General features: G+C 48.8%; 1 protein-coding gene across 1 annotated transcript in view; it reads left to right on the top strand.

Annotated features, from left to right (window-relative positions):
* LOC147731529 (sodium channel protein type 2 subunit alpha-like) overlaps window positions 1–23,733 on the top strand; it is an 860,436-nt gene that overhangs the window by 194,013 nt on the left and 642,690 nt on the right. Inside the window, exon 3 of the mRNA XM_086956593.1 lies at window positions 10,167–10,285. Coding sequence (XP_086812719.1) covers window positions 10,167–10,285 — 119 coding nt within the window. The remainder of the gene's footprint in view (window positions 1–10,166; window positions 10,286–23,733) is intronic.

Consider the following 23,733-nt stretch of genomic DNA (forward strand, 5'->3'; position numbering starts at 1 on the left):
CCTTCGATACGTTGTCCCAAAAATTACTACTTCAGCGTCTCAAGGTGTGCGGACTGGACGGGGTAGCACTAAAGTGGATGTGGTCCTTTTTAGAGGAACGTAGCTTCCCGGTAAGACGGCGGTCATGATCAATGTCGAAATCCCCCTCTATTTGGGGCTCGGCCTGATGGCCCCAGAGGCTGGGGTCTGTCCCCACGCCTAAAACAGAGGTAAAGAATTTGGGAGTGTGGCTCGATCCAAAACTTTTTTTCGAGTCCCACACTAGAAAGGTAGTAGGGAAATGCTTTGGCATCCTCAAGATGCTAAAAAAAAACGTAGACATTCTTCCTGTATCAGCAAGGAAAACTATAGTTCACACCTTGGCGACCTTGCAACTGGACTACAGGAATGTCCTATACCTGGGTGCACCAAAAAATGCTGCCCCCAACAAATTCAGAATGCGGCGGCACACCTTGTTCTTAATTTACAGAGGCTTGCCTCAATTATGAAAGCTCTTGATTCCCTTCACTGGCTGCCAATTGGAAAGAGAATCCTTTTCAAGGCCATGGGCTTCTGTCACCGGAGCATACAGAGGAACGGTGCCAGTTATTTTCATGATTTTGTAACCCCTTACAATCCCAGTCGACAACTCAGATCAACAGGAGCTCACCTGCTTAAAATACCTAAGATAAAAAAGGCAAGAGTGGGAGCACGCTCATTTGGCTTCCTTGCGGACAAAAACTGGAACACACTCCCACCTCTGCTGTCCGCTGAGAAATCTGAGCCCACCTTTTGTAGAGGCCTGAAAACATGGCTCTATCAGCTTTAGTCGGTTCTCCTTTCCTCTCTAATGGAAACTGCTTCTAAGCGCGGGGACGCACCGGAAGAGGTAGTTAGGCGCTCTATAAATGAATTATTATTATTATTATTATTATTATTATTATTATTAGTGTATTCCCTTGTATAAATGTGCATAATTATGTTTATAAATATAGAGATATTTGTTAGTTCTGCTAAACAAATGTACATATTGCTTATGGTTATATTATTCTATGCTTAACTTGCATGTAGGTAACTGCATGAATAGGAAAAATGTTAGCATACATATTTATCTACAATTACTTTACTATTACATTTTAAAAACCTTATACATTTTATAGGAACAAATAAATAAGCTTTAAGTACAGCAATACCTGAAATTCTGAGTTTACTAAACGCAAATTAAATCTTGATATATTGCCTTCCTTATATATATACACCTTCCATGTACTTATGTATCTTTATATTTATAACTGTACTCCTAATTCAGCATCTCCAGTGTGCTACCCTATAGCTCATTCTATACCTCTCTCAATATATCCTCTACCTCGGCACTCTGACTCATCCCAAACTTCACTCTACTACTTTCTCCAATGCACTACCCTATTTCTCATTCTATTCCTTTCTCAATATATCCTTCACCCACCCTCTCTGACTTATCCCAAACTCCATTCTACTAGTATGATCCCCATAGTAACCTCTTCCCTCAACTACCCCTCCTTGCACCATCTAAAACCCCCCTACTATTCAGAGCTCCCCAAAAAGCCTTTCTCAGCCCTTCTCTCTGACTCTTCCCCCTCCACCTCCCCTTTAATCATCCCAAACCTCCTGCTACTGCTATGATCTGCCAATTAAACGCTTTCTAGACTCTTCCCTCTTCTATACCTCCACTATTCTTTTCAATCGTACTAACAGACTCACATGTCGTACGCAGAAATTAATTTCATATTTCCCTATCCTAATTCAGCACTAATCCTTTTAGAGTTCTGGAGTAACACGCTACTCTCTGAAAAGACCTTCAATGCCTTGTCAGGGGTAGCAAGTGCAATATAATTGCAAACCCTTCCCTCTTCCTTCCCACCCCACTATCCCTTTTCAATTTAACTATCTGACACACATGCCCCCGCTCAAACTAATCCCATATCTCCCTATACTAAATCACCACTAATCCTTTTTGGGTCCCGTCGTAGCGTGCTATGCACCGAAAATCGCTTTCCCATCTCGTCAGGGGTAGTAAGCGCTATATAAATGCATTAAAATGACAATAAAGTGCTAAAGAGTAGTGGTGCACTGTGAAATGCAATACAACATAAAGAATCGCCAAAACACGATTGCTCAAACCCAAATCTACATGAGTCAGATACACAGTTTACACCAAACATTGAAGTAAAATAATGTAATGTGGAGAGGGGGCAGAGGACAAGTTGGCAAGGAGACTTGCTGGAACATAAGCAGGAGAGGAGCTTGATGTACTGTATCAATTTTTTCAAGGCATGCTGTCAGTTGCTCTTTATTATATATTCTCATGCGTACACCTCCCAGTTTAAACAATGCCAGAAGAAATGACTCACACATATCGTGCATATCCAAGGATTCGTTCTCTTCCGTTGAGCGTTTTTCCAAGGGGATTTCAAAATAATGATAAATTATTTAATTATTCCTCGTCTGTTGTGGGCGCATGTTTGGAAGAACCTGGCACTGGGTATAACAAAGCTAATTGAAACAATATCTTTGCAGCTGATATACCACAATCTAGCACTGGAATTAAAAGGAGTTAGGTACTTTAGCTGGATCTTGCAGAGAATACGCACTGGTTCCAAAGGTTCAGGGAAGTTTATTGATCACATTGGGCTTTGACTGGAATGAGACTATCTCTTCACTATCCTTAATCGCTCATCTAGTTATCGACTTGGCCAGAGAGCTACTGACCTTCCAGGTGAGTGATTCTGACCCAGCCCCGTTGTCATGGCACTTAAGTAGCTATGCTCCAGCCGCCCAGCGTGCCACCCTGCCATATGATTAGCTCTGCTCTAGCCCCACAGTCCACAGAACTGGCATGTGGTACCACTCTGTCACTCATCGGTCATGACTTGCTGTAGATTCTGCAGCACAACGCGAGCCTGCCGCGGACATTCGTGCTCCAGAACCACTTGTGACTCGCTTAGACCCAGGCACACTGACCTGGTACTATGGCTCTGTCACCACCCTGGCAAACTGAGGGGCAACTAGCTTTTCCGAAGCTACACTACCTTGAGGCTGGGAGTGTCCCAGCAGGCCCTACTTGATATGGATCTAGCTCTGACCCAACCCCGCTGGCCTGACGTGAAACTGGCATACCCTGCTTGTTTATTTTGCTTTCTAACACATATCAAAATCTAAGGACTTTTTATATAAGGTAAAGACTCCTCCGGCAGTGGCAGAATAAATTAATCGTTTTAGTATGCTCTGAAGAGATGCGTGACGTTTCAATATCTGTGTGTTTTGTTGTTTTGTCATGGGCTGCTTCACATAAAGTAACAGTGTAACGTTTGTCTGTCTGTGGCACAGGGCATTTGAGGGCTTGAAATGTGCCCGAGATTACCAAAGATGGAAGGGGAGATGCTGGTTGGGGTGTGTTAACTTTATTTTGTTAGTGGTAGATATATATATATATATATTTTTTTTAACGACAGACACTACTTTTTTTGTCGGCCAGTCAGTATCCAAAATAAGTTAAGGGGAGCTTTCATTTATATCTTACGTTGGCTCTAAGTTGCCATTTTGCCAGAGTTATGGAAACGCTTTGTTATACCACATTAAAAAGGATACGATTCAAGAGGATTTGCGTGTTGTCTGTGATAGCCATAAGACCTTACCTGCATTGCCAACTTTACCCGTGTCGGAGCCTGTTAATCAGTTTGTTGCCTTTTCTCCCTCCACTGAATCAGACATCCTTGCAGTACTCAAGGCCCTGAAGTCGGGGTCTCCCACTGACCCGTGTCCTGCCAGGGTGCTTGGGGGGTGGCGGATAGAGTGTGTAGTGAGGTCACTCAGATTGTCAACCTCTCTTTTTCCTTGGCGACTGTCCCCTCTTGCTGGAAGCAGACTAAACTCCTGCCGCTACTAAAAAAGGCCGGGCTGGATCTTGCCGTTCCATCAAGCTACCGGCCTATATCTTTGCTGCGGGCACTGGCTAAAGTTTGCGAAAAGATTGCATTTCACCAATTAGATCACTTTATTGAGTCATCTCTTGTACTGCACCCTGTTCAATCGGGTTATCGGGCTGCCTATAGCACTGAAACGGCGCTGGTGGAGGTGTCTGAGGGAATTCGGGAGTGTCTGGACGGAGGTGGCAGAGCGGTTCTGATTTTACTAGACCTCTCTGCCGCCTTCGATACGGTGCCTCATGGGCTTCTCCTCACCAGACTAGCTGCTATTGGCATTTCCGGACGGGCTCTTGACTGGCTGACATCTTTTCTGAACAATAGGACGCAACAGGTCTGGTGGTAGCCTCCTCATGCCTCTCTCCCTAGGAAACTCACTACGGGAGTCCCACAGGGGTCTACGCTTAGCCCCTTGCTTTTTAATGTTTATTTGACTCCTTTGATTTATTTGGCTGAACAGTTGGGGGCTAAAATAATGTCCTACGCCGATGACACCCAACTCTTGTTCACTTGGCCAGGGGACAACTTGGATACTTTGGCGGTACAGCATTGTCTTTCATCTGTCTTTTGTTGGTTAGCACTTGCTCAGCTTAAGTGCAATGAAGACAAGTCCGAGGTCCTTTTTTATGGATCCTTTCCTGATAACTTTAGAGACCTTCTATGGCCACCAGACATGCCTTGCCCCAAATCTATGGGTGGCCCAGCTAAGAACCTGGGGGTCTGGTTTGGGAGCGACCTGAAGTTTGAGGACCACATTAAAAGGCTTACGGGCGTGTGTTTCGGTACTCTTAAAGCCTTGCGCAGGTTTTTCCCCTTCCTCCTGTGAGAGGCCAAAGAGACTGTGTCGCGCGCTCTTATTCTCTCCAGGCTTGATTATGCGAATGCCCTGTTAAGCGGTCTACCTTCTTACTTGATCCAACGTCTTCAGGTGATTCAAAACGCGGCTGCGAGACTCCTGTTCAATCTGCCTAGGAGGTCGAGCGCCCGCCCTCACCTGCGCAGCCTCCACTGGCTTCCGGTTGCACAACGGATCATGTTTAAAGGACTGGTTCTTTCTTTCCGAGCTATCCATCAGCTTGAGCCTGTATACCTGAGGAAACGGTTCTCTTTGTACGTCCCCAACCGCTGCCTTTGTTCTGCTAATCAGTGTAAAATGGTTGTGCCCGGATTTAAGAACACCAGGCTGGGGAGCCAGTCTATTTCGGTCAGGACCGCTAGAGCCTGGAACGCACTCCCCCCCACCTTCGGGCAGCCCAGACCATCTCCAGCTTCAAGACAGGGCTTAAAACCTATCTGTTTAATGTGAACATGTAAATTGCCATCCCCTCCTCGCTGCTCATGCCACATTTCCCTTCGCGTGGAGTGCAAAAAAACGATGGATTTGGGCCCAGATCCTTGGACTGGGGTGAATGTGTGACATTGATCCACATTCTGTCCATCACCTGTTTTGTTTGCAATTGCCGCCATAAGTGCGCTGGGGATGCTCAGACGTGGGTCCCAGGCACTCCACACCACTGGAGTCTAGCTAGCCGGGCTGATGAGAGGTGTTACCTCGAAACCGGTCCGGTCCTCGGATGCTTGATTCCGTTCTGGGAAGGACATGGCTTTTGTAGTTCGGACTGGACTGTTCCCATGGGGCACAGGGTCAGAGCTGATTTGCATATCGTCATTGTCTAACCCAGGGTGGTGTGGAGTGCAAAAAAACGATGGATTTGGGCCCAGATCCTTGGACTGGGGTGAATGTGTGACATTGATCCACATTCTGTCCATCACCTGTTTTGTTTGCAATTGCCGCCATAAGTGCGCTGGGGATGCTCAGACGTGGGTCCCAGGCACTCCACACCACTGGAGTCTAGCTAGCCGGTCTGATGAGAGGTGTTACCTCGAAACCGGTCCGGTCCTCGGATGCTTGATTCCGTTCTGGGAAGGACATGGCTTTTGTAGTTCGGACTGGACTGTTCCCATGGGGCACAGGGTCAGAGCTGATTTGCATATCGTCATTGTCTAACCCAGGGTGGTGTGGAGTGCAAAAAAACGATGGATTTGGGCCCAGATCCTTGGACTGGGGTGAATGTGTGACATTGATCCACATTCTGTCCATCACCTGTTTTGTTTACATTTCCCTTCGCGCCAGGATACTTGCTAGTAACAGAGCGCGTTATAAAATTCTTTATAACATAACATAACATGACGATTGGAGGATCCTTCAGTGGCTTTCTGACCCACGCTGTTGGGTTTTGAATACCCTTGGCAGGGAGAACTCAACTATTTAATAAACTCCAGAGATCACTTTTTTTTTTTTTACTTTCGACGATATGAGACTTTTTTCCGAAATGATACAGTAAGCAGTTGATTGGAAGGTGCGTGCATCACCTTTCAAATGCAAGCCCATCAAGCTTCTGCTAGCCCATGGTACTGGGCGTGGGAGGAGATGAACAGTGCTTATCCCATGACTAATGTATGTGCTGGCAATATGGAGTCATTGATAGAAGTGTAACATCTTTGTCTTTTGACTGTAGATTTCTGAAGCTGGAGCAAAGGGGTTGGTGTCAGTGATAGTCTGACATGGCGATAATAAAGAAAGTGATGACATTTAGATTAGCTCGTGGTCGACAGAGTGATCAAATAACTTTGAAAACAACTTATGTCTTTGCTTTTTTTGTTTAAATTGACATTGGGTGAACTGATAATAATGTGAACTCTGTGTTCTTTATTTATATGTAGAAAACTATTTAGATAATTAAATCACCTCAAATGATTTCAAGTAGGTGCTCCAAGAATGGAACTCATTTGTCAGTTGGATAGATTACTTACATGTGCATCTGGTATACTTTTGAAGTTAGACCTTAGACACTTAAGGCAAATGAGTACCGTTTGCATAATTATATCAGTGTTTAAGCATTCCGTATTTTTTTTAAATTAGGCTTTACTTACTTCCAGATACTAGGGGCCGCTTGCTATTGTGTAAACATAGGAATATAATGTCAAAACGAAATACATGCAGATATGGGTGGGTGTAAATGTTAAAGTACATCTTTCTCTTTCCAACCATGCCAGATCTGGACCACTACTAGGCATACAATCTCACATTGAACCACCCAGTACAGTAACCGCCTAAGCAGATTAAAAGCATAGGAAATGCCATAAGGTTCCTGCAGAGCTGTTCGAAGCTGCAAGCACACCCAAAACCGTAACACAGCACTTCTTCCTTTCACACCTCATCATCCACCACACTGCTAAGCCCTTTGTCCAATAACACGAGAACCGCACGTTGGTTGTCCTTATTCACAATATGAAACACCTTCCATATATGATAACAAAACAACAACAAAAACACCCTTTCAACCAAACACCCTCCACGGTATAGCTTGCTACGCCTGTAGGTAAGTATTTCTGTGCCCCACACCGGTGTAAAATCTCTATATAAATGCTGTTATGCAGTGCTGCAATACAATATAACGAGTAGGAGTTATTAAATTGGGCAGTTCAACCTTTGTTTCTAGTGAATGCTAATTGTTTTCTAGTGAACGCAATAGGCCAAGTTAGCAACAGTTTCTAGTCCAATTTACCCAAACAAATATGTGTAGGCTGTTCACCTTTCATGAATAGTTTAATGCATGAGTAGACATGCAGTTTCAAAGGTGGCGAGATCCTCAGGGATTGGTTGTTTGCGGAATTGCATATTAAAAGCAGAAAAGTTTTACTGTCATAAATCTGGCACTTAATGACAATGGATTTGTGGTAAAGTGAATTAGTTACTTGTACTGAAAGTAAGACAGGAATGGAGAAATTGCTTTTCATTGAACCTAAAAATGAAATGAATGTTAAACATTCAATACCTCTTTATGAGTGCCCTGATACTAATCCTAATAAATATGTCCCTCCTACAATCCCTGGAGTGACTGATACCAGGGCATTATTATTTTTGGGAGATGCAGGCGGAGTAAAAGGGATTGAAAGTAGGATGCAGAAATGAGGAATTACCAGAAAAATTGGTAATTCTTATTCTGATTCTCATGGCCAGTCACCTTTTTTCACTGGTTTTTCAATTTGATTGCTTTCATCAGACGAAGCGTCTATATGAATCGCAAAAGGTCTGCAGAGTTGTCACACAACGTGTAATCCCTGTGTGGCTGGTTACTCTAGTTATTATTATTATTATTATTATTATTGCATTTATTGAGCGCACAGCTACCCGGAGGTTTCCCGGCGCTTGCCTTGGGAACCCGTCCTGGCTTTCCCTGTGAGATAGCCCCTACAGGGCATCCCCAAGGTGAAAGCCAGGCATCCCGCCGCAGGGGGGCCGTTGCGGAGATTAAGCAAGCTTAATGCCCAGAGTTGCAGAGTGAGAACCCATGATTAGAGCAGGCACCGAAGCGAGAATTATCGAGTCCGTGGACATTTGAGCTCAAGACCCTGCCGCGTCAGGAATTGAACCCTGGTCCCGGGTCTGACCTCATCTTCCGGGTCTGCCTGCTCTACACCGTGAGCCACACTTCTCCACTAAACTGTAATTGTGTATCGTGCACACCTTGTTTATCCTGTTTTCATATTAGTGATAAAGTCATTTAGCAGTGCTCGCGGGGTCCAAAGAATCTTTTGCTTTGGCTGCATTGTGTGGTTACTCTAGTTACTAGCTCTACCAGGATTACCAAGGATTTTCTACTCAGACCTCAGTCTGCTTTTGCTTTAAACTGCCTGAGTGTTTTGCTCATTTCAGTTGCATGTACATTTTCAGCATACTTAACTAAAATTCCATTAGCCATGCTCACTTTCCTGTCACTGAATCCCAACCTACCAAGGATTATTCTACTGTGGCAGTAAACCAGCTACATTTGTTTGTGCAATCTGAAAAAAGGTTATCTATTAATGGTAGGATATGTTGTTATTAAATTAGAATTTAGAACACTTTCTCTTAAGTGGTGCCACTACGCAGGGTCGACTTTAGCGCTGGTGGTGCCCAGTGTGACTATAATTTTTGGTGCCCCCACACCAATTCCTCGTATTCTCTCACTACCACCTAGCAAAAGTGCCCCTTATCTCTCCAATCATGTTATTGCTAAACACAGCGCCCTCCCCCAAGGTCAGCTCTCCTTCCATAGGCCAGCACCCATTGTGGCCGCACCGGTCGCACTGCCTTAAAGCCGGCCCTGCCACTACGGCTACATTAGGCAAGTGTTGTTTTTCTCAGTCAGGAAGGTCACATTAGTAACTTGAAGTTATTGTGAGGTCATACTGTGTTTCAAAGGCAACTCTTGTTTATCACATGTGGGTTCGCATATCCTTCACAGACCAAAACAAATAAGATGATCCGCAGTCTTAAACTTACTATTAACTCGTAGTTTGTGAGTACCAAAAAAAAAACCATAAAGTCACACAGAAGTGTAAATTTACCTTTGTGAATCAGGCCCATGACATGATTAATGGCCAAGGCATAGCTTCACCAGGTCAGCTGCAGTAGTGCAATATGTGAATGTGTATGTATTTATATAGCGCACTTCTACCCTGAGGTCTCATAGCGCTGTATAACCCTTCCTGGCTTTCCTGTGAGATGTCCAGTCCTGGGCACCCCCAAGGTGAAGCCAGGCATCCAAGCGCTGCTGGGGCAATTGTGGAGATTAAGCAAGCTATTGCCCAGAGTCACAGAGTGGGACCCATGATTAGACTAGGCACCAAGGCGAGAATTATCAGGTCCGGGGAGATTGAGTCCTAGAGCCGCCGAGGCAGGAATTGAATTCTGGTCCCAGGCCAGACCTCTGCATCAGGGTCTGCCGCTCTAACCATTGAGCCACGCTTCTCCACTATGGATGACAAGCACACATCTGCCCTTGGTGAGGACATCCTGGTCAGAATTGACTGTAATGCCACAGTTGAATATGCACTTGTCAGAGGACAGACATTACCAAATGCTTCCTCAGCATTCATTTTTATGAACATTTTTCAATAATGTGCTCAAAGAGTAGCCATGTCTTAATGAAACTCTGAAGCCGAACGCGCCATTAATTTAAAGTTGCCAGTGCCAAGACTCTTTTGTGATAGGGTTTTGCATTGGTAATGTTCTATCTAATAGCTAAATGCCAAATTGTGGATGAGTATCAAAAAATGTGGGCATGACCTCGTAATTTGTAATTATTTTTCCTCCACAGAAGAGATAAAGAATGTGCACTTGACATTGGTAGCCATGCTAAAATGTTAACAAATGTTCATTTTCTTTTTCTTTTGCAGACTTTTATAGTATTGAACAGAGGGAAGGCAATCTTCCGCTTCAGTGCCACTTCTGCCTTGTATATGTTAACTCCTTTCAATCCTCTCAGAAGAGTAGCTATTAAAGTTTTGGTTCATTCATATCCTTTTCAAATGGCATAAATGTTATATCATAACAATCATGATTTGATAAAATGTGTTATGTTGTAATTTTGATGAAGCCACTGAATTATATATTACATTGTTGTCAATTTGAGTCCATGAAATACTGGTAATTTCTAGTATGCTAGTGCACGCTTTCTGATTCAGGACTTGAGAGGTAGTTGTGTATTGTGAATAGAGCTTTCACCCCATCAATTGTTTCTGAGCTATTCTAGTTAAAAGCTCTAGGCTGCTTGCCACTTACACCACACACTTGATATCACAGGAACCCTTTGCATTGCTATGAACTGGAAAAGTCATGGGGCAGACCTCCTTTTGTTCTGAGAACATGCTTCACCAACTCAAAGAATCAAAGATGAGTGCTGCTGTGAAGACCATGGATGTATGTGTAGGGTACTGCCGAGCTGGAGACTGTAACTTGTCCAGCCATTCTACAAGGAACCTCCACTTAGAGAAGAGTTCTAACTGGTATTTTCAAAGGGAATGTAAGACCACCTATACCTGACGCCATGAATGCAAAGAAAGAGCTAAAGACACGTAAGACATCATCCACTGTGCAGCTAACCTTGCTAAAGTTTATTTTCCTCTCCTTGTTGCCATCATCCTGCTCATATGCCAACTACTGCAGTGTTCCCACTAGGCCCACATGGCACCTCAAGGATCACATCGCCCAAGAGGCAGTACTCACCCATTCCTCTTGAGTGCATTGATTTAAGAAGTGCTCCTGAAATAACCTATTGTGGAAGAAGGAGAGTGGGACAAATCTCGTCAGCCAGTAGGAACCAACTGCAAATCCAATGAAAGCCAGTAAGAAAATTACAAAGCTTCCTCACAGAACCAGCTGACTTTGCGCTTCAGACCCGGTCATGACCCTGTGCCACATTGCAATTATGCCTTGCTCTGATTCTCTATAGTGGTAATTCAGGCAAGGACCCCTGTGCATGCCTGGGAGAGCTAGATTGTCTATGTTACTCATGCTGGACATAAAAAGAAAGACATATGTACTACATAGTGAACCTTTAATTATGAATCAAAGTCTTAACGGGTTTAAAAAGTCATATAACGCTTTCATTCATAGATAGAGCCCAGAGAGACCTGCTCCTTTCGGCACAACAATGAATTGTAAACTACACACATTCTAACTCTCACTGCCCGTACTGTCATCATACGGGGGGTGACCCTTGACCCGGTCACCCCACTCCCCGCACGGCCCCCATGTGCCCTGATTTCTCTGATGCTGCTGCCGCAATTTTCGCCGCCACTCCTGCTGCCGTAGGTCCCTGTGCCTCCCCCTGCTCAGTGCCCCTCTCTGCCTGGGCCTCTGCTCTTGGTTTTTCTGTCTGCTACTTCTCCCCGTGCCTCTGCTCTCTAGGCTGCCCCCTCGCCGCTCTCCCCAGGCTGTTTTTCCTGCTTTTTCCCGCTCTTGTCCCCCCGCGGTCCCCGCTGCTGCTCCCCTGCGGCCCGCCCCCTTTTTCTTCCCTTCTTATCCCGCTCCCCATTCGCCGCCCCGCTCCCGCCTCCCAGCTGCTCCTCCCTCCCACTTGGCCATATATGGCGGGGTCCACGCGGCAGTGAGCTGTGACCCTTGACCCGGTCACCCCACTCACTGCACGGCCCCCGTGTGCCCTGATTTCTCCGCTGCTGCTGCCGCGATTTTCGCCGCCACTCCTGCTGCCGTAGGACCCTGTGCTTCCCTCTGCTCAGTGCCCCTCTCTGCCTGGGCCTCTGTTCTTGGTTTTTCAGCCTGCTACTTCTCCCTGTGCCTCTGCTCTCTATGCTGCCCCCTCGCCGCTCTCCCCAGGCTGTTTTTCCTGCTTTTTCCCGCTCTTGTACCCCCCCGCTCCCCACCGCTGCTCCCCTGTGGCCCCGCCCCTTCTTCTTCCCTCCTGATCCCGCTCCCCTCGCCATATATGGCGGGGTCCGCGCGTACGCGCAGCGGGGTCTGCGCGTACGCGCAGCGGGCGCTCCAATGGTGCGCCGAAGGCACGCCAAAGGCAAGCCCGTCTATGCCCGTCCACGCCTGGACCGCCCCAGCGCCAGACCCCCTGGACCTCGCCGGAGCCAGCCCACCCGACGGAGATACAATGCCGCCACCCTCCACGCACTCAACACCGGCCGACAGCCAGCCTGCTACCAAGCCACCCCGAAACACACCCACGGAGCCTTCACCTGCCACGCCTGCAATTTCACCTGCACTCGGTCCTGCACCGCGCCAGCCAGAACAGCCACCAACAGCATTCACCTCAAGTGCATCTTGCTCAACACCCGCTCCGTCAAGAAACACGCCGTCGAACTCTGGGATCTCCTGGACAAAACAGCGCCGGACATCGCCTTCCTCACGGAAACCTGGATGAACGCCACCTCAGCCCTCTACATCGCCATAGCCCTCCCGGACGGCTACAAAATCATCCGGAGGGACCGCGTCAACCAAACCGGAGGAGGCATCGCCATTGCTCACAGAAACACCATCCACATCACGACCAACACCAACGACACCCTCACCGGCGCAGAGCACCTTCACTTCCAGATACACACCAACCCCAAGACCACCCTCAGAGGCACCCTCATCTACAGACCCCGGCACCACGCTCACACTTCAGCGAAGCCATCGAAGACTTCATAAGCCCACTCGCTCTCGCATCCTCTGACTACATCCTCCTAGGAGAACTCAACTTCCACCTGGAGAACAACAAGGACAGCAACACCACCTCCCTACTAGACAACCTCGCCAACCTCGGACTCAAGCAACTGGTCAACACCCCCACCCACTATGCCGGCCACAAGCTCGACCCCGTCTTCTCCGCCAGCAACCACGTCTCCTTCAGCCACACCACCGAGCTTCACTGGACCGACCACAGCTGCATACATTTCAACTTCAGGAAAACAACGACCCACCACCGCCCGCAACAGACCCCCGAAGATGCTTGAGCAAGATCACCAGCGACCAACTCACCACCTCCTTGAGCCAAAACCCTCCCACCCACACTACGGACCCCAACGAAGCAGCCCGCAACCTCACACAGTGGATCACAGACTGCGCCAATGCCCTTGCTCCACTGAAGAACCCTCCAAGCAACCCCAACAGCAAGAAAGTTGCATGGTTCACCCACGATCTCAAAGACTCCAAGAAATCCTGCCGTGCCCTCGAGAAAGCCTGGCGCCACAACCAGTCAACGGAAAACATGACAGCCCTCAAGAACGTCATCCGCACACACCACCAGCTGATCCGCACTGCCAAAAGATCATCCTTCAGAAAACGACTGGACAACAACACCCACAACAGCAAGGAACTCTTCAACATCGTGAAAGAGCTCTCCAACCCCAACGCCAGCAACAACGACATCACGCCATCGCAAGACCTCTGCAACTCTCTTGCCACTTTTTTCCATCGCAAGATCGCCGACATACACAACAGCTTCGACGCTCAGATCGCAGACCCTACCACCGAACCTACGCTGCCCACCACCACCCTAAGAGCCTGGACGCCGGTCAGCACGGAAGACACCACCCACACGATGAACACCATCCACTCGGGCTCCCCAGCCGATCCCTGCCCACACCACATCTTCAACAAAGCCGACTCCATCATCGCACCCCAACTCCAGGACATCATCAACAACTCCTTCGTATCCGCCACCTTCCCGGAGAGCTGGAAGCATGCAGAGATCAGCGCCCTCGTGAAAAAAACCACCACAGACCCCACAGACCTCAAGAACTTGAGCCCCATCTCGCTCCTCCCCTTCCCCGCAAAAGTCATCAAGAAAACTGTCAACAAACAGCTGACCGCCTTCCTCGAGACAAACGGCTCCCTCGATCCATCGCAGTCCGGATTCCGAGCGAACCACAGCACCGAGACCGCCCTCATTGCAGCCACCGATGACATTAGGACCCTGCTTGACAATGGAGAAACCGCCGCCCTCATCCTCCTTGACCTTTCGGCTGCATTCGACACGGTCTGCCACCGCACCCTGACAACCCGCCTCCACCACACCAGGATCCAAGGAAAGGCCCTGGAATGGATCACCTTCTTCCTCTCCGACAGAACCCAAAGAGTCTGTCTCCCGCCTTCCCTCGCAGAAGCCACCATGATCATCTGCGGCGTGTCTCAGGGCTCTTCGCTCAGCCCCACCCTCTTGAATGTCTACATGAGCCCCCTCGCAGCCATCGCACGCAGGCACAACCTCAACATCATCTCCTACGCCGATGATACCCAGCTGATCTTCTCCCTCACCAACGACCCCGCCACCACCGAAGCCAGCTTCCAGGACAGAATGAAAGACGTCGCGGACTGGATGAGGCTCAGCCATCTGAAACTGAACTCAGACAAGACAGAAGTCCTCATCCTCGGCCCATCCATCTCCACCTGGGACGACTCCTGGTGGCCCCCTACACTGGGCACCCCCCCCAAGTCCACAGACCACGCACGCAACCTGGGCTTCATTCTTGACTCCTCCCTCACGATGACCAGGCAAGTCAACACCGTTACTTCCTCCTGCTTCAACACCCTCCGCATGCTCTGTAAGATCTTCCGCTGGATCCCCACTGAAACCAGGAAGACGGTCACCCAGGCCCTCGTCACCACCCGTCTGGACTACGTGAACGCCCTCTACGCTGGGACCACTGCCAAACTACAGAAAAGACTGCAGCGCATCCAGAACGCATCAGCACGACTCGTCCTGGACATCCCCAGACACAGCCACATCTCCGCCCACCTGAGGGACCTGCACTGGCTCCTAGTCAGCAAAAGGATCACGTTCAGACTCCTCACCCACGCACACAAGGCTCTCCACGACTTGGGCCCCGAATACCTCAACAACCGCCTCACGTTCTACACGCCAACCCGCCAGCTCCGCTCCGCCAGCCTCGCCCTCGCCACTGTCTCACGGATCCACAGAACCACCACCGGAGGAAGATCCTTCACCTACCTGGCGGCCAAGACATGGAACACCCTCCGGCCCACCTACGACTCACCCAGGACCATCTCTCCTTCAGGAAGCACCTCAAGACCTGGCTTTTCGAGCAGTAGCGCTCCCCCCCTTCTCCCAGCGCCTTGAGACCCTCACTGGTGAGTAGCGCGCTCTATAAATGTTTTGATTGATTGATTGACGTCTAGGCCCAAATACCAAGATAAAAGCAAGCCTCTGGTTACTGAGGTACAACACCAAAATGAAGCCTAGATAGGCTATAATGCAATCAAACCCTATTTCAGGCAAGCACCTCCCCACAATTTAGTATGCTGCTCATCTGCTAATGCACTTTGGCACGAAGTCATGTGTATGAATCTCTATTTATATGCAAATACAATCCACATGACATTTACTTATTAACTGTGTACAGTCCCAATAGAAACTGTACTTCAGTGTCCGACTCCTTAACTCCATTAAAGAGTAGGCCTTGACTCAGCCGTCTTAAAATGCAAATCCTGGGAAGTCGGCATTCAGTGAGTTAACAATAATATCTCGTTCCTGAGTTTCCAAGGACTACAAGCGCTTTTGGTTACACGATTGCAGAGACATTATTACATTGCATAGTATCTATCCCAGGGATATTCCCCAAAAACAACCAACAAATGAGGAACTCAGGAGTAATCTTTGACTGAGACTTAACATTTGCCAAGCATGTCAACTGTGTGGGAAAGTGGAAAAGTAACAAATTCCCAATTTAAATCCTTCTTTATTTTTTTTACAACCGGATTTTATTCGGTTTTAAAGACATCATCAACATACATAGATGTTATTCACGTTATATGTAGTACATATTACACAGTGTTGTTACTCTCTGGTGCGCTTATCTTAACACACCTTTGATGAAACAGTCCCCTCTTGAGTTGCACTTAGGTGGACATAGGTGTTGTTGGGTTTCGTGAGTCAAGCTTTGGTTTCAGTCTGATGCGGTGCCTATTGTCCCTGATCCAAGTGGTCATGTCATCCGCTCTCCTATTCTAGCGCAGCTGGTTGAGGGGAGCCCGTCCCAGTATTATCCTGCTTATCTGCCATCAGTTCACTTACTAGGTTTTCCAACACTCTGGCCCTATCTATTTTACCTATCCCTCGGCTGGCTTCCCTGAGCATTAGTCTACCTTCTGCTTCCTCCCATTTCTCGAGTTCTTTTTTCCTGGAAACAATGCGCGGCCCTCCTGGTACCGTCCAATTCCTGGCTATCTCTCTTTAGGCCAGAACATAGGCCAGGTCCTGAAACTTCCCAGTCTTCTTGTTTTTGGCCGTGTGTGGGAACCACCCTAGCAGGGAATGCTCTGGGGTATACGGAGGCTCTTTGTCAATGAGATCACTTACCACTTGCCTTATCTCTTCCCAGAAGGATTGTAGCATGGGGCAGCTCCAAAACATATGGATTATATGTGCCTCCCTCTCTCCACATCTTGGGTACGCTGCTGTGTCTGTTCCAAAATATCTCCTACTGCGAGACGGGGTTAGGTACGCTCTTTGCAATATGTAGAAATTAATTAATTTAAATCACACATTCCTGGATGCTTTCGGGGTTCGCTCCAGGATCCCACCCCACTCTACCTCCGAAATCTGCTTGCCCAGATCTTCTTCCTACTGTAATCACAGGGGCTCTAGTGGCCTTTGCATGTCTTGCCTCATTGTCTTGTAGTAGCAAGAGACTATCTTGATCTGCCCTGCTGATAACGCCACATACCTACATCCTGCTATCGCCCACGGGTCCATGCCTCCCTCGCCCCAGTGTTTTTCAATCCTTCCGGTGAGGGGCCCATGCTTCAGGAAGTGACCGCCCGGCAAGTCATATGCCGCTTGCAGTTCTTCGAAAGGGGCAGTGTAGAATCTTGATTCAAGTCCCCCACCACTGTCAGTCCTGCCTATTCCCAGTCCTCTAACCCCGCCCAATGTTCTTCCTGTGGCAGGCAATGCAGAATTGTTATGGGTATGTCTGCGGAGTAGGGGTTCTTGGCAACTACCCATCGCAGGTATCTAGCCCAGCAGCATATCACCACCCTGATTTCCATTGTGTCTTCTGACACGTTCCGTCGAACCTGTAGTAGGATATTCACTAGGGTTGTGCCATCTGGCATGGACTGGGCGGCTATATAATAGCCCTCAAAGTCAAGGACTGCTAGGCCACCCTCTGCAGTAGGGCACTGTTAAGAGGTCAACGCTACCCTCCTTCGCCCCGCTCCCCAGAGAAATGACGTGATCATTGAGTCAAGATCTTTATATGTTGCTCTCGGTATCCACACCGGGAGAGACTGGAAGTAATTTAGTATGCGTGGGAGTGCTATCATCTTCAAGATTGCTACCCACCCAGCTACTGACAGCAGCAGGGTTCCACTGAATTCCACAGCAGTCTTTACTGATCTTATCGCTCTACCCACTTTGCCCTCTAGCAACTCTGCCGAGTTGTGGTATATTTTGACTCCAAGATATTGCAGGTAGTAAGGCTCTTATTTCAGGTGCTCTAGATCAGGCAGTGGCGGGTCGTTGGACATCATAGGGTATAGGCTGGATTTCTGCCAATTAACTTTGAGGCCAGATATTGCCCTGAACTGGGCCAGCATACCCCGCGCCTATCTCAGTTCACCCGCAGTGTCATAGAGATAGGGCCACTCAAGGCTGTCAAAGGCCTTCTCGACGTCCACTGTGTACACCGCTGCCTCATGCTTGTCATACGCGTTGGAGCCCATGACAGCTAGCAGTCGATTAACATTCTTGGCCGTGTTCCACCCAGGGATAAACCCTGCCTGGTCTACATGGACCAGTTCTGGCATGTGGGCGAGAAGGCACATCACCAGGATCTTGCTAGATTGTTCAGCATGAATAAGAGCCTGTAGGCTGTATAGTTGTGCGGTTCATTCACAGGCTTAGGCACTGGGACCATAAGGGGTCCCTAGAACTCTCCGGCAATATGCCCGCTCCCTGGTTCTCCTGGTAGATTGTGACCAGTCGGGGATAGCTTTTCCACATAAGTTGCATAGAACTCGACCAGTAGGCTGTCTGTGCCCGGAGTCTTGTTCCTTGCCATACCCTTGATGGCAGCTCATACCTCCTGCTGTGCAATGTCCGCTCCCAGCTCTTTCATCTTTAAGGGTTCTGCCTTGTCATCCACAGGCCTGTAAGGTAATCCCTTGCATTTGCGTATTTGCCTTCCCGCGACCTTCTGTATAATTTTGCGTAATAGAGGGCGAACCCTTCATCAATCTCAGCCTGCTTATAGTGCCTGACCCCTTCCTCATCCTCTATTTCCACCAGCCGCAGGCCCCTGCTCACCGGGTTTGCCACTGTCAGCCATGCCAGGAGTGATCCCGATTTGTCTTGCTTGCTGAGGGTGCGCTCTAGGTATTTCTTGTAGTCAAAGCATCTAAGCCTCTCTGTCAGCCTTGCCACCTCCTCCTTGGCCTTTAAGAGTGCCTACTGAAGCTCTGGGTGCTCTGGCCTTCTGCATTCCAGCCCCCTAAGGGTTGTCTCTGCTCCCTCAACTTCTCCCAAGAGGACACCCCTGACCCCATGGTATGCATAATGCATTGACCCAGCAGGACCACTTTAGCGGCGTCTCACTCTACTTTCTGCGAAGCTGGCCTCGCATCAGCCTCAAAGTAGTGTGCTATTTCCCCCCTAATCTCTTCCTGGAAGACCTGGTCTTACAGGGTGTCCGGGTGGAGTCTCCAATTGAGGAACGCTGACACAGGGTGTATCCATCTGAGGGATAGAACCAGTGGGTTGTGGTCCGATATCGTTCGCGCAAGATATTCTGCAGCAATGACATGGCGCTGCATGCCTGCTGAGCATAGGAAGGCGTCTAGTTGCACATGTACCTCATGAACCACAGAGAAGTAGGAGTAGTCTTGGGAGTGTAAGGTCCCCCAGACTTCTATCAGTCTCCAGCTCTATCTCTGTCGGTGAATGCATGTGAGGTGCCCGCTGCTTGGGAATTTCTCAGTGAGGGTGATATCTCTCTAGGAGCGTGTTGTCCACACTATTAAAGTTGCCCCCCATCAAGGTAGTACCCGTCAAGTTTTGCGTCAAGCAGTGACTCAGTCTCGCGAAGAAGGCTGGCTGCTCTGCTTTGGGGCATAAATGCTAACTATACTTATCTCCCGGCCCTCTTGTCGTCCCTTTATGGCCACGTACCGGCCCTCCGGATCTACTATTGAGTCCGTCAGTTGGAATGGAACCCCCGCTTGGATCCATATTAGCACCCCTGTGCATATGCCGAATAGGTAGTGTAAAAGGGCTGGCCCCTCCGCACTCTCTGCATGGTTTGTACCTCTTTCAGTGTTAAGTGCGTCTATTGCAACAGGGCTATCTGGGCTCCCCGCCATTGTATGTATGAGAGGACTTTGTGGTGTTTCGTCATTGTTTGCATACCTCTAATATTCCAATTTTGTTTATCAGCCATATGGAGATGTTACTATTCCCGCCCCGCCTCCCTCCTTATGCGCTGTCACCAACCTACTCTCCCCACTCGATCCCTTGTGGTTCTCTGCATGTTGCAACTCAAGGTGTCCCTCCATATCAACATTAAGCATTTCCCCCAACTCCAACTTCCCAATATAAGCAGGAAAACAACCCCATCTAAACTAAGGTTATATGTTCGCAAGTGACTGATTGCAGTTCGATCAGTCAATTGCAAGGTGGGAAGGCTGCTTGTCCGCTGCTCTCCTAATCTCTGCAACCGCCTTTCAGTTCCTGGTCCAAAAGGAACCCCTACTGCCCCCATCAATCCCTGTACCTCATTTATGGGTCAGGTGCCTCCAGTGTTACTCCAGAACTGCTCATAGAGGATCTCTGCTCTCTTCGTCTAAGCAATGTCATCCTCCGTCTGCGGAGTTACGTCTGAGATTACCATGCTCTGTTCCTCGTTGTTGCTGGACCCATTCTCTGAGCCGGAGTCCCCTGTAGTCTCGCTGCCCTCAGGGGGTATGTGGCCTCTCCCTTTGCTGCTGATCAGCGCCACTACTTGCATTGCGTTTTGGCCCCCAAGCCTTGTCTCTTCTTGCATAGGGGCTAGAGTCTCCCTCAAGGTCTGCCGACCCCTAGAGCGGTTCTCTCCTCTTCTTCTCTTCTCCGGATCCCATAGTGGTGCCATCCCTTTGTGCTTCTCCAGCCAGTCTGATACCTACTGCGAGGTCCTGAAGAACTCCGTGCCCTTCTCTGTGGTTACTTGTAGTGTGACCGGATATTGCGTCACATATTTGTACTTCAGTTGCCGCAGCCTCTGCTTCACATCCTGATAGGAACCTCTTCGCCTTTGTACCTCCCGGGAAAAATCTGGGAAGATTCACACCTTTTGTTTTCCACCTCTATGTCTCCCTTGAGGCGCTCCTGGGCAAGTATGTGATCGCTGTCCTTATAATGGAGGAACTGCGCTATCACGACTTGCGGCGGCACTCCTGGTATAGGTGGATTTGCTGGGACTCGGTGCGCACTCTCTAGGGCAAAGAAGTTTGGAAGGCCGTCTGGTGCTCCCTCCTCCCGTAGCCATTTTTCCAGGTAGTCTATCACGCTGTGGCCTTCTGTTTTCTCCGGCAGGCCTATGTTTCTGAGGTTTCTTCTTTGTGACCTATTTTTGGTGTCTTAGGCTCGAAATTCCAATGTTCGTATCTTCATCTCGAGGGCGGCTACTCGCTGTTTCATTATTACTATGTGTGGCAGAGTCTCAGAGAGTTGGCCCTCATTTGTCGTAACGTGGTCCACCAACTTTTTGTGGTCTTCCCTGAGTAGGCCCAGATCTAGACCCAGCGAGTCGATTTTGGTTTCCAAGTGCTCACTGGAGGAGGTGTAGAATGTCTTGCAGCGTGGGGTCTCCGGAGTGTTCCGCCTGCGATTGGGCCCTCCCGCTCTCCTCCATGAATTTGTCTGTTGAGACCTTCTCTCTGTTCATCTTTTTGGGGATCTTCCCCATGATATCTTCTCGATCTGCAGCGCTTCTAGTACTGCGTGTGCTCATAGGGCGCTCCTGATTGCCCTCTTTCCTCAAAGGGTCTTCCCTTCTGGCAGGCGCTCTTCGATCCGGTGCATACTCCCACGTGCACTTAGACTGGACACGTCTACCTCTTCCTCGGTTTACGGCTGTTTTCCGCCTGCCCCCCCTCTGGTGAGTCGTATATTCTCATTGTGGGCCTGAGGCCACCCACCTCAATATCTACAGGGGACTCTGAATTCCACTGTGTTCTGGCCCTGTATGCCATTATGCACTGTGCAGGTTATCGGGGCTCTCAGGCTGCAATCTTGCTGGGCCCACTTGTCTGTACTGGGCCTATCTCTTCTGGCACAGTTAGCCTTCTTCTTTTCCTTTCAGGCTCGCTGCCCAGGCCGCAGCTCACCGCTTGCTTGCGGAGGCCCTGTTGAGCCTCTGGTCACTCATTGCCAATCTCCTTCACTGAGGTTCTGGGCATGCTACTTGGGTCCCCACTGTGGCCTGTTCTCCCGAGGCCCCCAGGACCTCTTAGTCGTCAGAATGCTCAGGGCTCTCTACTCACTGGTCTGGATTTCCCTCCTCTGCTGCCCTCTCCTGGCTCTGTGCGGCTGCCCCCTCCTTCAGGTGCCCCCCGAAAGCTCCAGGTCCGCGCTCACTTCGTCTCTTCCCTGGGGGGGCCTTCTCTGCCTCCATCTTGGCTGCCAGCCACACCCGCTGCCCCTGCCAATCTCGATAACGCCACTGCAGTCCGCTCACCTCGTGGGGGCCAGCACAACATTCTCTGGTGGTTGTCGGGCCACCTTCTCTGTTCCACTCGCTTTCGTCTGTGGCTACCCGGCTCAGCACATGGGCCTGCCACGTTGGGTTCCTGGGAGGTCCGTGTCCGCCTCTGCTCTGCTCCTCTGGTTCGGCCTCTGGGAGTCTCTGGGCTCAGTTCCGGATCCTGTGTTGGGGCGGGGGGAGACACACAAGGTCGCTAGGCTGGGATTTCTCCGTCTCTGGCACGCACCTCTCCCCCTTTATGGCTGCGAGGGTGTGCTGCAGGGGCTTCTGTCCTGTTCAAGGCGTCAGTATGGTGTTTGATGATGGCTGGCCGACTGGAGCTTGCGAGCTGTGCTGCTCACTCCATCTGCATCAAGGCACGCGCCCCCCCCCCTCCCCAATTTGAACTCTTTACTCTAAATAATGCATTTTAGTAGAGCATACAAGGCCATTGCCTGGTTGGATTAAGTAATGTGGGATATACGGGCTTACTCAAAAACTCATTGACAATTTAAAATGAATACAAAATCAGACAAGAAGCCTGACTCTCAACTAGAAGCAAAGGAACCACATGAAACCCACTTCAAAAGCACTCTACTGGCAATTGATGTAGGTCAGGATGAGATGTAGAGTTGTATGGACCTCATTGCAACTATTGCAGTGTTCCCACTAGGCCCACATGTCATACTGTTTTAAGCAAAGGGCCCAGGATTATGGAGAAGTAGGCCATTAGCTATTTGAAACAAGGACCCATAATTATTCAGAAGTGGTTCACACTATGTTGTAAATAAAAAGGTTACATTTGCAAAAGCAAATACTGTGTTTTAACCAATCACTGTGTTGGCCACTCTACTTGTGAGCAAGTGAAAAGGGGATACGCCTGTAGAGGAATGCAGGGTTAAGCGGTACTCCTACACCTTTTTTCTTATTGCCTCTTCCCAATTCAACCCTCACACTACAGCTTGCTGCATGGTCTCTTTCAATTCCTTGATAAATCTCTCCACCACACCATTACTTTCTGGGTGATATAGTGCAGTCTTCTTATGTTTTAGCCCTCTTACTCTCATAGACTGTTCTACTACACCAAAAGTGAATTGAACACCATTGTCAGAGAGCAACGACATAGGGAAACAATCTCTTCCAAACAAGTTTTCCAAACAATTTCAATAACAATGTCAGACTCCACCGAACCCACAATCTTGACCTCAGGCAAGAGCAAAAACATGTCTACACACACTAACACATACCGATCATAAGACCTAATCTTCATGGGACCCATGATATACACAGCAATGTCAGATGGACCCCTTGCTTGCTCCTTCAACACCATGGGTTGCGTCCTGCACTTCAACACCTTATCATTACATGAGCACGCAACACTGTTCTTTACCATCCTCTCAATGCCTGCACCCATTGCATGTCACCGATACCCTTCTCTGACCCTTTCTTTAGTCCGGGCGATGCTCACGTGACTAGCATGAGCTCCATCAAGCAACCTTTCCCGTACTTTAACTGGGGGAATCACTTTACTGCCTCTCATGAGCAAACCATCAACAACTGCCAACTCATCTTTGACATTCCAAAACTCCTTCACTTCTGCATCACACTCCTTTTTATCACACCACCCAGCCAAACCAATTGTCATGGCCTTTTGCAAAAATCCATTGTCCTTTAAACCATCTCTCCAATCTTCCTTAGAAATAATACCCTCAGTGATCAGACACACATTGACTTCTTCATCTAAGTACTCACCACCAAACTAATCTCCATC

This window comes from Lissotriton vulgaris, chromosome 2_1 (assembly GCF_964263255.1).
Source record: "Lissotriton vulgaris chromosome 2_1, aLisVul1.2, whole genome shotgun sequence".
In the NCBI taxonomy this organism is placed as follows: domain Eukaryota; kingdom Metazoa; phylum Chordata; class Amphibia; order Caudata; family Salamandridae; genus Lissotriton; species Lissotriton vulgaris.